Source organism: Manis javanica, chromosome 7 (genome assembly GCF_040802235.1).
Source record: "Manis javanica isolate MJ-LG chromosome 7, MJ_LKY, whole genome shotgun sequence".
NCBI classification, from domain to species: Eukaryota; Metazoa; Chordata; class Mammalia; order Pholidota; family Manidae; genus Manis; species Manis javanica.
This window is the reverse complement of record NC_133162.1, coordinates 32292921-32309303: the sequence shown is the minus strand read 5'-3', so window position 1 is coordinate 32309303 and position 16383 is coordinate 32292921. Positions and strand designations below refer to the sequence as shown.

The 16383-nt window shown below is 42.0% G+C and overlaps 1 protein-coding gene across 1 annotated transcript in view; it reads right to left on the bottom strand.

Annotated features, from left to right (window-relative positions):
* PDLIM1 (PDZ and LIM domain 1) overlaps positions 1-16383 on the bottom strand; it is a 43119-nt gene that overhangs the window by 15224 nt on the left and 11512 nt on the right. Inside the window, exons 2-4 of the mRNA XM_037015756.2 lie at positions 13116-13267; positions 11455-11539; positions 6995-7194 (exon numbers count right to left, since the gene is read on the bottom strand). Coding sequence (XP_036871651.1) covers positions 6995-7194; positions 11455-11539; positions 13116-13267 — 437 coding nt within the window. The remainder of the gene's footprint in view (positions 1-6994; positions 7195-11454; positions 11540-13115; positions 13268-16383) is intronic.

Sequence of the window (16383 nt, the reverse complement as noted above, 5' to 3'; positions counted from 1 at the left end):
CAAGTCTTCACAAATTTAAAAAGATTGAAATCACCAAGTTATCTTTTCTGACCATAATGGAATGACACCTGAAATCAATAGCAAAAGGAAAACTGGAAAATTCACAAAATATGGAAATTAAACAATACATTCTTTTGTTGTTGTTTAGAAATCTTTTATCATTAGGGCATTTTATACCTTTTTCAGAACAAGGATAATTTACAGAAATCATACAAGGCTACTTTTAAAAATCAAATAATATTTAGCAATGTTTTGTTTAGCTGAAATGTTATTTCAATTAAACAATACATTCTTGAAAAACTAATGGGACAGAGAAGAAATTACAAGGGAAATTAGAAAATGTTTTGTGACAAATGAGAAAAAAAGAAAAAGAAAGCATGACAAAATTCATGGGAAGCAGCAAAAGCTAACAGGGAATTAATTTAAAAAGAAGAAAGATCTCAAATAAGCAAATTTTATGATCAAGGAACAAAAGAAAGAACAGCAAATTAAACCCAGAGTTAGCAGAAAGAAAAAATAATAATAAAGACGAGCAGAAATAAACAAAATAGAGAGGAGAAATAAAGTAGGAAAAAAGGTTAATAAAAATAAAAGCTTGGTTTTATGAAAATATCAAAAAAAATTGACAAACCCTTAACTAGACTAAGAAAAAAAAGAAGACTCAAATAACAAAAAATCAGAAATGAAAGAGGAGATAGTACAGTGGATATCACAGATATAAAAAGGATCAAAAGAGACGTTATGAACAATTATACACAACAATTATATACCAGATAATCTAGAAGAAATATAAAGTCCTAGAAGTATGTAATTTACCAAATCTGAATCATGAAGGGAAAAAAGTCTGAATCAGCCCTACAATAAATAACAACCTTGAATCAGTAATAAAAAATCTCCCAAAACAAAAATTCCAGGTCCAGGTGGCTTTGCTGGAGAATTCTATCAAACATTTAAAGAATTAATACTGGTCATTCTCAAAGTCTTCCAAAAAGCTGAAGAAGAGAGAACACTTTCAAACTCATTCTATGAGACCAGCATTACTCTGATACCAAAACCAGACAAAGATACTACGGGAAAAGAAAACCAAACCACACACTAATATCCCTGGTGAACAATGATGCAAAAATGCTCAGCAAACTCAATTCAACAGCACATTACAATGATTATACAGCTTGAGTAAATTGAAATTTATTCCTGGAATGCAAAGATGGCTCAACATGTAAAACTTACTCAATGTACTACACTATGTTAACAGTGTAAAAGACAAAAAACACATAACATAATCTTCTCAACTGATTCAGAAAAAGCATTTGACAAAATTCAACATGCTCTGAATGATAAAAACACTAAACACACTAGGAATAGAAGGAAATCACTTCAACATAATAAAGGTCATGTATGACAAAATCTACAGCTAACATCTTACTCAATGGTGAAAAAATTAAAGTTCTTCCTCTCAGATCAAGAACAAGACAGGGGAGGGATGTCCACTCTCACCGCTTCTATTCAACACAGTATTGGAAATTCTAGCCAGAGCAATAAGGTAAGAAAAGGAAATAAAAGGCATCCTAAATGGAAAGAAGAAAATTATCTTTGTTCACAGATAACATGACCTTTTGTATAGAAAATCCTAAAGATTGCACATACACACAAAAAAGTCGCAGGACACAAAATCAATGCACAAAAATCTATTATTTTTACACATAATCCAAAAAGGAAATTAAGAAGAAAATCCTATTTATAATAGTATCAAAAGAATAAGATAGTTGAGAATGAACTAAGGAGGCAAAAGACTTGTACACTGAAAAGTATAAAAAAGAAATTAAAGATGACACAAATAACTGGAAAGACATCCATGTCCATGGATTGGAAGAATTAATATTGTTAAAATTCCCATACTACCCAAAGTGATCTGCAGAATCAATGCAACCCCTATCAAAATCCCAAGGTATTTTTTGCAGAAATAGAAAAATAATCCTAAAATTCATATGGAATCTCAAAGGATTCCAAGTAGCCAAAACAATCTTAAGAAACACAAAACTAGAGGCATTGTAATTCCCAACATCAAAACATACTACAAAGCCACAGTAATTAAAGCAGTATGGTACTTAAATACAGACATATAGACCAATGGACAGAATACAGGCCCAGAAATAAACCCTGGCATATACTGTCAAATGAGTTTCAATAAAGGTGGTATGAATACACAATGCAGAAAGAAGTCTCTTCAATAAATGGCATTGAGAAAACTGGGTATCGATATAAGAAAGAGTAAGATCAGAACTTTATCTCACTATACAAAAAAAATCAACTAAAAAAAGATTAAAAACTTAATGTATGACCTGAAACCATAGAATTCCTAGAAGAAAACAGGAGTAAACCAAAATTGGACAAGTGGGACCACATCAAACTAAAAAGCTTCTATGTAGCAAAGGAAACAAATAATAGAGAAAAATGGCAATCTGTAGAATGGGAGAAAATATTGCAAATCATCTATTTCATAAGAGACTAATATCCAGAGTATATAATGAACTTCTACAACTCCATAACAAAAGCAAATAACCTGATTTTAAAAATGAGCAAAGGACTTAGACATTTCTCCAAAAAGATACGCAATGGCTAACAACCATATAAAAAGATGCTCAACATTACTAATCATCAGGGAAATGCAAAAGAAAACCAAATGAGGTAACATTTCACACCCATTAGGACAGCCATTACCAAAAACAAAAACAAAACAGAAAGTAACAACTGTTGGTGAGCATGGAGAACCTGGAACCCTGTTCGCTGTTGTGGGAATATAAATTGGTGCAGCCACTATGGAAAATACCATAGAGGGTCCTCAAAAAATAAAAAATAGAATTACTATATATATCCAGCAATCGTACTTCTGGATATATACCCAAAAGACTGAAAATCAGAATCTCAAAGAGATACCTGCATACCCATGTTCTTTTCATTATTATTCACAAGAGTTGAGAGGTAGGAGCAACCTAAATGTCCACTGATAGATGAATGGGTGAAGAAAATGTAGCATATAAAGATGGTGGACTATTATTCAGCCTTGAAAAAGAAAGGAAATCCTATTACATGTTGCAACATGGACGAACCTTGAGGACATTATAAGCAAAATAAACCAGTCACAGAAAGACACATGCTGCATGATTCCACTGACATAATTTATCTAAAGTATTCACTCTTAGAAACAGAAAATAGAATGGTGGTTGCCAAGAGCACGAGGGAGAGGAAAGGGAAGTTGTTCAGTGGGTACAGAGTTTCAGTTCTGTAGATGAAGGTTCCAGGAATCTTTTGTGCAACAATGTGAATATAGCTGTCACCACTGTACTGTACATTTAAAACTGATTAAGTGATATATTTTATGCTGTGTTTTTTACCACAATGCAAAAAAATGACAACTCCTTAAAACAGAAAAAAATAAGGAACTATAGATACATAAAATGACCTGAATAAATAAAATTAATCTCCAGTGATTCACTGAGTAAAAAAAGCCAATCCCAAAAGTTATACACTATATGAATCTATTAGTATAACATTCTTGAAACAGCAAAGTTATAGAAATGGGGAGCAGATTATGGGTGGCCAGGAGCTCAGGAGGGTGTGGAACAGGAGGGAAGTGGGCGTGGCTATAAAAGGGCAACAGGAGGAATCCTTGAAGGGATGGAAATGTGCATCTTGGCCATATCAGTGTCAATATTCTAGTTTTGATATTGTGAATAGTTTTCAAGATGTTACCATTGAGGGAAACTGGGTTAAAAGTCGAGGGACCCTCTCTGTATTATTTCCTGTAACTGCATATGAAATTTACAATTCTCTCAAAATAAAAAGTTTCGTTAGGTTTCAGAAATCTTTTCCCCAAATGAATTGGAAATGGATAGGAGATTTTAATACTTGATTTTTATATAAGTGTGGATAAAGGATATAGGCTGACTCAGAAAAACTCTTCATATCTGAGATACCCCAGCCTGGTTACCCAAAAATGAAATTCTGAGAAACCCAATATAATCATTTTTAGGAGAACCTAGCCAGCACGCTCCAAGGTTTTGGTCTTCAAAGGCCAGGATGCTGGACCTACACCAGGAAATCAGAGGAGCAGAGTCATGGTCACCAGGAGAAGGGGGATGAGGAGCCAGGCCTCTGGGCAATGTGGAGTTGGAGCTAGAGGGGCAAGCAGCCCCCTTAGTGATAGAGGTTTTTCCTGATCCAGCTCTGAATGAGTTGGGGCTAACAGAGTCCCCCTGGTATCATTTAAATATAGAACAATGCATCCCTTTGTTTCCCCTGTACCTGCTTAGAAATCTGCCTTATGAGTAATATGGAGGGATCGCCTGAAACCACACTTTGTAAGAGCTAGTATTTGAGGACTATAACAATAAGGGAGAACACCTATTATTCTACAAAGCAGCCACCGCTCCATCAGGAAGGTAACTGTGGGCTGAACTTAAGCTACAAAGCTGGGAAGCAAAGAAGTTTACCATTAAGTCATAGCAAACTCTTCTTCGTGACATTTGTCTATATGCTTCTGCCCTTCTGGAGCCCCTCGTACTCAGAAGTAATGGGATGGAGTTCCTTGTGGGCAGTGAGATGGGTAATAACTGGCATTAACTGAGTGCCTACCAGAGGCCAGGCCCTGCTCTGGGTGCTTCTGCACATCTCACTGCGTTCTCTAAGTAACCTGGAAGGCAGGCAGTTAGTATTATCTGCATGTAAGAACTGAGGAAACTGAGTTTCAGTGCAGTTATGTGGTTTGCCCAAGGTCACACAGCTACTAAGAGGCAAAGCTAGAATTCAGATCCAGGCCCTCCTATCTACAAAGCCTGTACCTTTAGGAAAGTATCAAGAAGCATTACAGACATAATGAAATCAGACCCCAAATCAACAGAAAATGACCAGAGGCCCTAAAATCAGCTGAGAGAGGTCAGAGGGCAGGAGAAAGCTTTCTGCTGAACAGAGCAACGTTTTCTCCACGCACCTGCTATGCAGGAGGCCCTCAATAAATGGCCATGAAGGTGAACTGACCCAGAGGTCCCCCACTCGGCCGTGTGCATGCTGGAGGGACAGGAGGCAGACGGTACTCTCTCACCTGCCTGCCTCCCAGTTTTTTGGAACTGGCAACGCTGTCCATGCTCTTCTGATGGGGACACAACCCTGGGAAGTCCTAGAAGACAGACAGCCGCACACACACTAGGCTGCTCTGAAGTGCAGGGACAAAGGAACTCAGAAGGAGCCCCAGGGAATTGGTGATGACCTCAGACGCAAAGCATGAAGTGAGCCAAGTCTGGAGCCTCAGAGAATTTTACAGACTAAACAGCGGGGGTGAGTTAGTGACCGGGACCTCCGCTGACCCGAGAGAGCAAGGCGACCTGGCGGCTGCTGGGCTTGCAGGGATCCTTCCTTTGCCAAGAATGCACAAGTGGCCGCTCCAGGGAGAGACCGTGAGCAGAGATCCCCACACAGGCAGCACAGCCCGTTAGGGCACCGCCTTGGCCACAAGCTGCAGTATTCCCACTGTTTCTGGATTTACCCTCCTGGAGCTGAGGGTGCAGCAGAAGCTGGGCCCCCTCTGCTGAGAAAATCTGGACAGAGACTTTGATAAAGACTAGGAGGCTGCTGCAGCCAAAAAGTCTGCAACAGGAGGGGACAACGGGCTGGAGGAAAGGCTTGCAGTGTCCAGTAAGTTTCAGACTTAATTGTTGCAGATTGGAGGGAGGCAACAGGAGGGGAGCATGAGAGAAGAAAGGAGACATTAAGAAGGAAGACCCGCCAAGGCCATACTAAAAATACTTCCCAGGCACATATTTCTCCCCATGCATAGCAGCTCTTTCAATTAAGGATGTGTCATTTCCTGGGTTATTAAATCCAGATAATGGAACATTCCACCCTGGGACAGTAAGACAGGGTCACGTTCTCAGCCTCTCCTAGCACCAAAGCAGCAAAGAACAGGGACCACGGCCTTCTGTGTTCTGTGTTTCCACTCAGCACCCTGCTGGGCTGCTAGAGAGACAGCTTCCCTTCAGGATGCCTACAGAAAGCCCAGGGTGCCCAGCATGGCACTCCTCGGGTACCTGCATGCAGTGGGTGCCCCAAGGACATCTGTCTCCCTTTTGGGTGGCAGAGGAACTACATGCACATGAGGTGGCAATTCACGACCTCATCCGTCCCCTTCTCACCCACAGATAACTGGTCCCATCTCTTACTCTCCATCTTCAGACCAGTCCCTCTGCCATGGGCTGTGGTATTCCCTGTGTTTCTGGATTCATCTTCAAAGATTGGGATGGAGCAGACACGGGCTCCCCTCTGCTGGGAAGAGGATAGTTTGGATAAAGACTTAGAGGCAGCTGTGGCCAAACGGGTGGTGACAGGAGGGGACAGGCATTCCCAATCCTGAGTAAGATGCTTCTTTAGACCTCCGCATGAGCCCACCTCTGCCTCCAGATCAGAACCTGTTCCGACAGACACACATTTACATCAGGAGACACACAGACTCCTATTATTTCCACTGGGCCATCGGGGAAAAAAGCAAGCACCGTTTCACTAAAAATTACACCATGAAGTACTTCTCCCTTGCTCAGATCAGATGGTGAACACAAGCAGAAACCCCAAACTATGAATGCCTGAAAGATTTCTCAGGAAGCAACAAGGCTTTCAAGGAAGGAACATAGGCACTTAGAAGATGACAATGACCACAGAAATCAGGGCAATAGTACCACAGGTCTCGGTAAATAATCTGGTTTGTGCCAGACACAGTACTGGGCCTTTTACATGTTACTCTTATTTTTTCCATAATCCTACGAAGCAGGTGGTATTACCCCCTTTGGGACATGAGGAAAATGAATGCAGAAAAAACTGCTAAAGCAGACATTTCTCTCACTGGGTGAGTGGTTCAGCCTTTTTCCGCCTGCCTGGGCAAACCTGGTCCTGATGTGAGGAGCCTTTTCCAAGACTGCCCTGGAGAAAAATTCATGGGCCTACTTACACTCTGCCGTTCGTCTCCTGCCCACTGGCTGCTGCCTTGGACTCCAAGGCGCTGTTGAAGTTGGAGATATTTTCAGAGGAATAGAGGCCAGCTGGGTTGTTGTACTGGTTCGTGATGACCCTGGGAGTGGAGCTGGTGGCAGCTGAGGCGGTGAAGGGCATGGCACTCCGGTTGTGGGCGCTTCCTATGTGTGGGACCTCCTGCAGGCAGAGAGCAGAGGAGAAACCAAGGGCGGTGTTCAACGTATACCCTTCCATGGACAGTGCAGGCTGAGTGCCAGCAAAAGAGGTGTTCCAGTGAGCTACACGGCCCTGGCTCAACACCAAACTTCAGCTGAGGGCCTCCGAGATACCCACATTCAGGCAGCACCAAGGAGGTCTCACGAGATGGGCACATGGTCAGGTTCACGTGGCAGCCCTGCCCCATGGTTGTTCCCGGAGGCCCAGTGAGGTCTGCTCTTCTGCTGAGCACCTCTGGGCAGAACACCCCTAGATGCCTTAGGCTGTGAGGATCCCAGCCAGAGTGGAAACAGCCTTTCCGGGCACATTCCAAAGAGATTATAGTACTGGGAGGGAAAGGCCGTCTCACTCAGTCAGCACAGAGCAGGAGACGATAAGAGGTGGAGATAAATTCCCCAGAACTGAGGTTAGACAAGCAAGAGAAGACGGCCATGGGGCCACCAGGTGAAGCACTGCTGACCTGGCCAGACAGTGATGGCTCCATGCCCCCCAGCAGGGGGAAAGGGTCTCCAGACCTGCTGTTTCTGTGGGAGAAGGACAAGACTGATTGATGGAAGGCTAGGGGACACCTGTTATGGGTGGTGCTCAGGGGAGCTGCCAGAGAGGACTTGAAATGAGAAATGAGTTCCTCCTGAGCTCACTCCCCTCTTTGTGTGTTCCGGGGAGTTCTTCCCGCCCATGGCTACGGGGCGCAGCCAGCTCTGGGCAGCCTGTGAGGCTCAGCACACGGCCTGTCTTCTGTGTCCTCCAGAAGCCCTTCTGAACCCTGTTCTCTTTTTAAACACCCACACCCTGAACAACTACCACAGAAAGAGTTCCTGTCCCCTTCTGCTCTTCTGTTCTCTTCTTTTTTTCCCCTAATCTTCAAGTCTTTCATGCTTTGTTTAGAAAACATGATGATGAAAAGTAACAGCTTAACTCACTATGTACTGATTGAAAATAAGTTATGAAAATATTTTTATGATTAATATTTCTTTTTCACTATTCAGACTAGCTTCCTCTTCAACAAGTCAGAATCAGTGAGGTTTTAAAATGTATAAATTATGTTGACTTTGTCCACATTAAACAAAAGCTAAGTACACACAGACCATTCACAAAAGGGAAAGTATAGTTAGTTGAGAAAATAATGTTAGCAGTAATTAAAGCCTGGTTAAGTAAATGTTATGGCACAACCACCCCAAGTAATAATATTTAATAATCAGTAACGGCAGCAGACTTGCAAATGGGTGACCTGGGACTGTGGTGCACATCAGCAGCTATACGACAGCAGGGTGGGTCAGACACACAGCTGCAGCCAGGATTGCAGTTCTCTCCACCTCTCTCTCTCCTTGTCCACAGCAATTCCTAGGAGCTGTGCAGGATGCTGGGCACCAAGGAAGATCCTTTATTTTTCTATCTTGGTTCAGTTTTCCCCCTGCTGTTTCCTGTTTGGCTTTGAGCCAGTTATACCTCTCAGAGCCCCTTTCTCATCTTTAAAATGAAGGAAAACACAGCCTTCTTTCACAAGAACTTGGGGTGACATATCAGTGTGCCAAACACAGTGCCTGGACATGCCCTTCTCCCTCCACAGAAACCCATTTTCAGTTAGAATGGAATATCCAATAGAAAATTCAGTTTGCAAATTCTGATTTTTCACTTTATAGAGAATCTTCCAAAAATATATCTGCTTTGTACATAAAAGGAGTATCTCTAGCCCCATGTGAATACCGGTCTTTCCAGAAGTCAGGCGGTTAATTTAGGGCCTGCCTTTTGGAAGGGATGATGTAATTGTTTGGGCTTTATATTTATCAGTATCCAAGGAAACTCAATAATGAGGAAATATAAACTAGGTGTGTAACTACCCTGACCTCAGATAAGCTGGGGTGTTGGCTGGCATTACATGACCTAACAGATCTTTTAATTATAGATGAACTTTGCTCTTACTCATTTCTCTACTTTAGAATGACTGGAAGTAGAAGATTTTGGGAAAATGAGAGGTGGGAAGTTTGTCATAAGAACAAAGAATTACTGGAATCAAAAGAAAAATAGACTCAGGTTAGATGTTAAAGTATTTGAGATTTCTTTTTTAATCTGAAGAGAACTACCTTCAAAATATTAATAAAGGTAGTCAGATTATATGTTTAAGGTGAAAATTCAGGTATAATACATATAAGAAGTGTAACTGAAATTTTAGTACTACCTTATTTTACTGAAAACTAGGACTTTAGATAGACCAAATTAAAATAGAACCATTCCTTGTGTATGATAAAGCACATGAGAACTTAACACATTAAAATTTAACATTTATAGTAAATGTAATGACGTGGCTGAGAACGCCCTGGAAATTGGAATTAACTGTGGCATCTTTTAGAGTAGTTTGTACAACTGCCAGTTTATACACTGAGTGCCACTTTATGAACTTTACTTGTAAGAGCTGTACAGAATAATAGGTTCATGTCAGTTTTGAAAGGGCGGATGCAAAATGATTCTTAATGTGACTCTTAGGATTCTTAAATATGACTTTTATTACGTTAAAGGAAAAAAATTGTGATTGCATTCCTGACATTTTAATGGATGCCATTTGAAAAAATAGGACTTAGATACACCCACTCAATTTACCCACACCAGGTTACCCAGGGAGTTCATCTTCATACAGATTTGTTTTATGTATAAAAAATAGCTAGCAATGTCCACTATTTACAATAGCCAAGATATGCAAGCAATCTAAGTGTCCGTCAATAGCTGAATGGCTAAAGAAAATGTGGTACAAATATACAATGGAATACTATTCAGCCACAAAAAGAAAAGAAATCCTGTCATTTGCAACAACATGGATGGAGCTAGAGGGTACTATGCTCAATGAAATAAGCCAGGCGGAGAAAGACAAATACCAAATCATTTCCCTCATTTGTGGGGTATAACAATGAAGCAAAATTGAAGGAACAAAATAGCAGCAGACTCACAGACACTGAGAAAGGACTAGTGGTTACCAAAGGGGAGGGGTTGGGGAGGGTGGGTGGGGAGGGAGAAGAAGATTAAGGGGCACTATAATTGTCATTCACAACATAGGCAGGTCACAGGGAAGGCAGTACAGCACGGAGAATATAATGAATGACTCTGTAATGTTTTACTATGCTGATAGACAGTGACTGCAATGGAGAGGGTGAGGACTTGATAATATGGGTGAATGTTGTAACCACTGTGTGGTTTATGTGAAACCATCATAGGATTATATTTCAATGATACTTTAATTAAAAAAAGATAGCTAGCAATGTGTTATATTTCTGTTCTATTTTGATTCACCATAAAAACAAGTGTCCTAAATTTAGAAAAAAAACTAAAGTTCAAATCTTCAATTGAGGTTAAATGTATAATAACCACAAACGGGTCTAAAAGATGTTTTCAAAAGCCATTTCAATTTACTTATTAACATCTTAACAATTCATTAATTTATCCAACAGACACATACTTTGTGAAAAGTAGCATGTCAGACATGAGGAATTTTACAAAAGTGTTCTAAACCTTCTTAAGTTTCTCCCCTTATTTCAAAAGAATACCCACTCATTGTTGATAATTTAGTTGTAACAAGGAAGAAAGAAATAAAATCACCTATAATCTAACTACTGAGACATTTATTTACAAATATGGGATCTCAGGACAGTCTACTATTCTAGGAAATTCTATTTGGCTGACAAATTGCACACTGACCCCCTACCACATTTTTCAGTATGAATTACCTACTTTATTTTAGTAATTTTAAGGTCTCACTAGGTCTCTAAAGAAAATAGAGGTTTTCACCCTAAGGCTCACAAAAGCCAGAGAGTGGGATACTGGGGAAGAAGAAAGTTTGCAGGACCTTAGGACCCTCTTATCTTCATTTCTGGTATGTTCATGTGTATCTGAAATTCTTCAAGAGCTGAGTCAGCCTCCTTTATTTCACTACGATCCTACTGCCCTATTCTGCATAGGAAGGTTTCCGCCCGCTTCCCATATTGCCTTCCCACCCCTTGTGCAGCCCCGGCCAGTACGTCACTGCTGTGGGATTTTCCAGCTCTTTCTTTCCGCTGTTCCTTTACGGGAACAACTGAACAAGAGCCATGTCCCAGCAGTGTCTGTGGAGGGCTCTGCCTGCCCTCTGATCCCCAGGCCTCCAGGGCAGGAAGAATGGGAGTGTGCTGAGCTCTCAAGAGCAGAGCAGCCGCCAGGAGGGAAGGGGAGTGGCAAGGATGAGCAAGCACTTACTTGGGGTTCAGAAGCTAAATTCATCTTGTATGGATGACGCTTCCCTTCCTCTGTCACCAAGGGAGACCAGACTTTATGTTCAGATCTGCAACAGATCGACAAAGCTGTTGTTTCATTCATGCTAAGTAAATTACATGAAAAAAAGACTGGGAAAATGCCCCCTTTTGACTGACTATTGGCCTCTGAACTAGCACTCTGCCACCTGCCTTCCTCTCCGTTTTGCCACCTGGTGGTCTTTCAAAAGCACCCATTAGATGATACTATGTTCAATGTCTGCCCAGGCTCTGCCCCAAGCGTCTTCCCAAGCGGCCAGGACTCCCCCTGGCCTTGTCCTCCCTCAGTACACTCTGTGTCGCTGCCGCCCAGCCCCACTAGCCTGCTCCCTGCCCCACAGCAAGCCTCCTGCTGCCCCATGCTGCTCAGGACAGAAGGGGCTTCTCCTCTGTCTCTCCCAGCATTCTCGATCCAGACCAGATAGCCAGCTGGTTATTTGTGAAGCATCGCACAATAAAAGTGATGTGTCCTGTCTTGAGTATGTGAAAGATTTCATTGTACCAATCGCACAGCAACAATCTCAATCCAGTCCCAGTTTTCATGAGTGTGGTTTTTCCTTTCTTACAAGTAGAGAATATTTGTACTTATCCTTGTATTGTCGGAGTGCCTAGCACAGTGTCCAATATATTACAAGATATACCTGTTGTATTTGTTGGTAAATGAATCAAAAACTCAATTAACCAATAAATAAATAAATGAATATCTTGAACTTGGGCTTGAAGAAGATAATTTGGACTGAGACAGAAATGAAGATGAGGGGTCAATGTGTAATTAATACAGTAACAATATGTAATTATTGTCATAAAATGTACACGTCCCATGGAGGTTAGGCTCTGAAGTGTACAAAGTATTCTGACATCTTGCCCTACATGCGGTCCTCCAGCCAGAGCTGCACATGTCACAGACAGGGACCTGGAAAGGGCTCGTGATGAAGAGCGGTGGAAGCTCGGGTTAATGACACCGAATAGCAGGTTCCCAGAAAACCAGAATGGAGAATGTGAACTTGATCCAGCAGGACACAAGGAGCCAGTAAAGGTTAAACCAAGTCACTGCTGAAATCACACCCTTGCAGACGAAACAGAAGAATGGGAAGTTTACCCCAATTACAACTCCCAATGCTCTCTCCTCACTCATCAACCTGTGGAGAACATTCAAACCTTTCTTGTAGCACAGTTATACTTAGTAGTCAGCACTACCTCTAATCTGTACCTCTTTCTCCCTTACTGTGATGTCCTGGGGCAGTACCCACTGCTCAGGGTATGGCAGGAACAGCATCCTTGGTCCATTCTCAATGGCTTCCGGGCAGAAACTTCCCTTTCATTACACTTGACAATACTTAACTGATTTTACTTCTTCAGAATGTTGGCTGGTTGTGTGGGATCAAATGAAAACACAGAGCTCTTAGACAAAGGCGCCCACACTCTAGGCTCGGTGAAAATTAAAGGAAAACGAGCCACCTGAAACTCCTCACCTGCAGACCTGTCGGCCGGGCTGCAGTGCGCCTGGCCCTGAGCTGGGCCTGCCTGGGATCCCAGACAGGTGAGGCAGTCCCTGCCTGCGGCAGCTTCCAGGCACTCGGAAACGAGTAGGCGCTTCCCTGGGCTTACCTGGCTACCGTGAGAGTCATGTTGTCTGCACAGGCCTTGATTTTGTTCTGAGCTTCCAAGTGTGTCATATTACTGGTGTTTTCCCCATCGATGGCTGTGATGACATCTCCAATACATAAATTAGCTATTGCGGCCTTGCTTCCGGGGGTGACCTGAGAAAAAGGAAAGAGCAGACTAGTTACCACTCATCTCCAAGGAGACCACTAAGTTACCACAGGGTTAGGTATACTCACCGATGTGGATCGAAGCATTTAAGAAAGAAAAAGGGCTGAAATTGTAAGTTTCGATAATAATAATCTTTTATACTTATGTAATACATTATTGTTTACAAAGTCTTTTCCATCTTTTCATTTTCTATGTACCATCTTATTGGATCTTTGTAACAACCTTGTAAAAAAGGAGGACAAATATGAGTCCCATTTGAGAGACCAAGAAACAGAGGCTTAGAAAGATGTGACTTACCCAGGATCACTGAGTGTATTACTCTACGACTAGTCATCCCACTAGTGTATTTACAGAGCCAGGACTCAAACCCTGAAACCAGACTTAATATTCTTCCCACTGAACCTTATTGCTTCCTTAAAAGAAGTTACCAATCACATTAAAAACACATACACACTTAGAGAACATTATGTACAGTAATATCCTATTTCTATAAAAATCTTACTAGTATGTTATTCATATGCAGAAAAAAATTAGAACACTGCACACCAAATTGTTCACTGTTACACATTTCTGTAATGTTTTTGGTTTTTACAATGAGCTTGAAAATTACTTTTGTAATTTAAAAAAAGGCAATAAAGAATATCTTCAAATACTTTCCAATCAGGTAGTGCGCATTTCCACCGGTTCATTTCCTCCCACCCAGAAGCGGACTGTGATCAGGGTCCCCCTACAGGTGACTGGCTCCCTGCACGCCAATACTTCCGAACAGTGGTTCCAAGTTTATGGGCCACCAATGCTTGGGGGAAGCTGGCAATTAACAGCAATGGGTTATCAAATCTACCTGCCTACTGAGCATTACATGTGGACTGAAAGAGTATCACATCTCCACACAGATGCACCACTATTTTCAAGCAAATTACGGATGCAGTTGTGTTGAATAAAGTACAAACTCACTTTGAAATAGTCCTAACCTCAGAGTAATTTTTTGCTGTTAGGTATTTTCCAAACCAAGGTGTTCTAAAAATATTATTGTCATCCCAGGGTCAGTCCATGACTTGGACCTTAGAAAACCTTCCTTGATGGGAATTCCAATCCCTCCAGCAGCAGAGTGGGGGTAATACAGGCAGACGCCCCAGTGCCCACAGGGCTCTACCCTCCCCTAGGAGAAGGCCCTGGACTCCTGGGAGCCAACTGAAGATCTTATGAACACCTGGATGTCTCCACAGGCTGAACCACAAGTAAGAGGCCCTTTAAGGCACCAAACCGGGACAAAGTTTTCTGGCCTAAGCCTCTGTGTCAGATGCAGTTTTCAGTAGCCACTGTTTCCAGTCAGCCCTCCCCAAGCGGAAAACGCTGACCTTTCTGAGGTGGCCCCTGTGCTACTGCTGTCATGGTCCCCCCCTGGAATTAGCACTCTGACCCCATAAAGTATGGGGTGGATTACTTGATCTTTGAGGTCCCTTCCGGTTCAAACAAGCCATGCCTTTATCAGGCAAAACTCTCCTGGAATGTAGCAGGATGTGGAAACCAGTGCAGAGATCTTGACCTCCTAACCTTCCTTTCTGGCTTTCCCATCATCCATTTACCAAGGATCGGACTTTGAAAAAATGAAAACCCTGATCTAAAGTTTTGTCCTTCTTCTCATCCTGCCACTGGGAGAAGAGCACACACAGGCAAGCACAGGTGGCTGCCCTTGCAGTCGGCTTCATGGAGTTAGTCGCTGGCTGGCCCAGTACACGCAGGAAAAACAAATTCCTCTCATTTTCTGCCTGTCTTCCTGAGAAGACTGATCTGGTGTGACTTCACGTATATTTTACTTTTTTCTGAAGAATAATACAGATCCCTTGTTTTAAAAATCGCCCTAAGCATCACTTAATTTGGGATTGGCAGTGGTTCTGGGTTGACAAACTCTCTCAAGAGAGAGCAGCTTGACTGAACCCACATATCATGACCAAATCCAAGAGTGTTAAGGACCAGTCCCTCTAAAAATAAAATCCACCAAAATCGTTAATGATGTCCCTAAGGTCCACACCTCCCTCCTAGCCCTCACAGTGCCATTCTGCCACTGAGCTCTGGCTTCAAGGGCGTGCCTGCCTTCCTGCCTCCCTCAGGGCCTTGGCACCTGCTACAACCTCAGCCTAATTAACTTCTCATCCTTTAGGTCTCCACTTAAAATGAGCCTCTAGGAGAGGCCTTTCTGGGCCTTTAATCTAAGTTAGATCCCCCTGCCATCCTTTCAATACACTCTGTTCTTTACAGCACTTGTTTATTAGGTTTATAAATAAATTTTGTGGGTTTAGTTATTTAACATCTGAGGGCCTACTGAACAGCACAGTGTGTGAGGGCAGGAGTCTGCCTTGTTGCCATGGTAACCCAGTGCCTGGCACATAGTAGGTGTCCCAAAATTATTTGTCCAATGAATGACTGAGTCTCAAATATCTAGTGCTACTAAATATGTAATCTGGCTGTCCCATTTTGTCCTTTTAAAAAAATGTCTATTTTAAAATAAATCAAATAGCTATTTCCCCCTGACATCACTACCCTGGAATATTACCACCCACAAAACTAAAATGATGACACTGGAATGGGGTAGGAGGGAAGTCTTGAGAAAATGAAAATAGACGTTTCTTTTTACTTTCATCTGCTCAACTGCTGAGAACTCTGGAATTTCCAGCATTTGGTTCAAATTGTCTTGCAGAGGGGGGAGGGGAGGGGGTTCTGCTAAGTACATGGGACAAGCCCTGGACAAGCCAGAACCAGTGTTAAGAGTCCTGAGCCTGGGTAATCAAAGCCTGGCCATCCTATCTTTTGCTCTTTTTTTTTTTTTTAAGCCAAAACTGATGGGAAACCATAGGAGATCTTGGAAAGTTACAAGATATCACAATCAGATGGGACGAGGATGGAATCATACATAAACAGATTAGGTTCACATTCTTTTATGAGGTACTTTTGAAAACAAAAAAGGACTTAAACAAATCAAGGGATTTGCCTTTTACAAGACCTTTCACATACAATTTCCTGTTTGAGATAATATTAATGATGACCTCACCACCCACATAAGAGATAACTTTATAGATGAAGAAACTGAGACTCACAGAAGCTG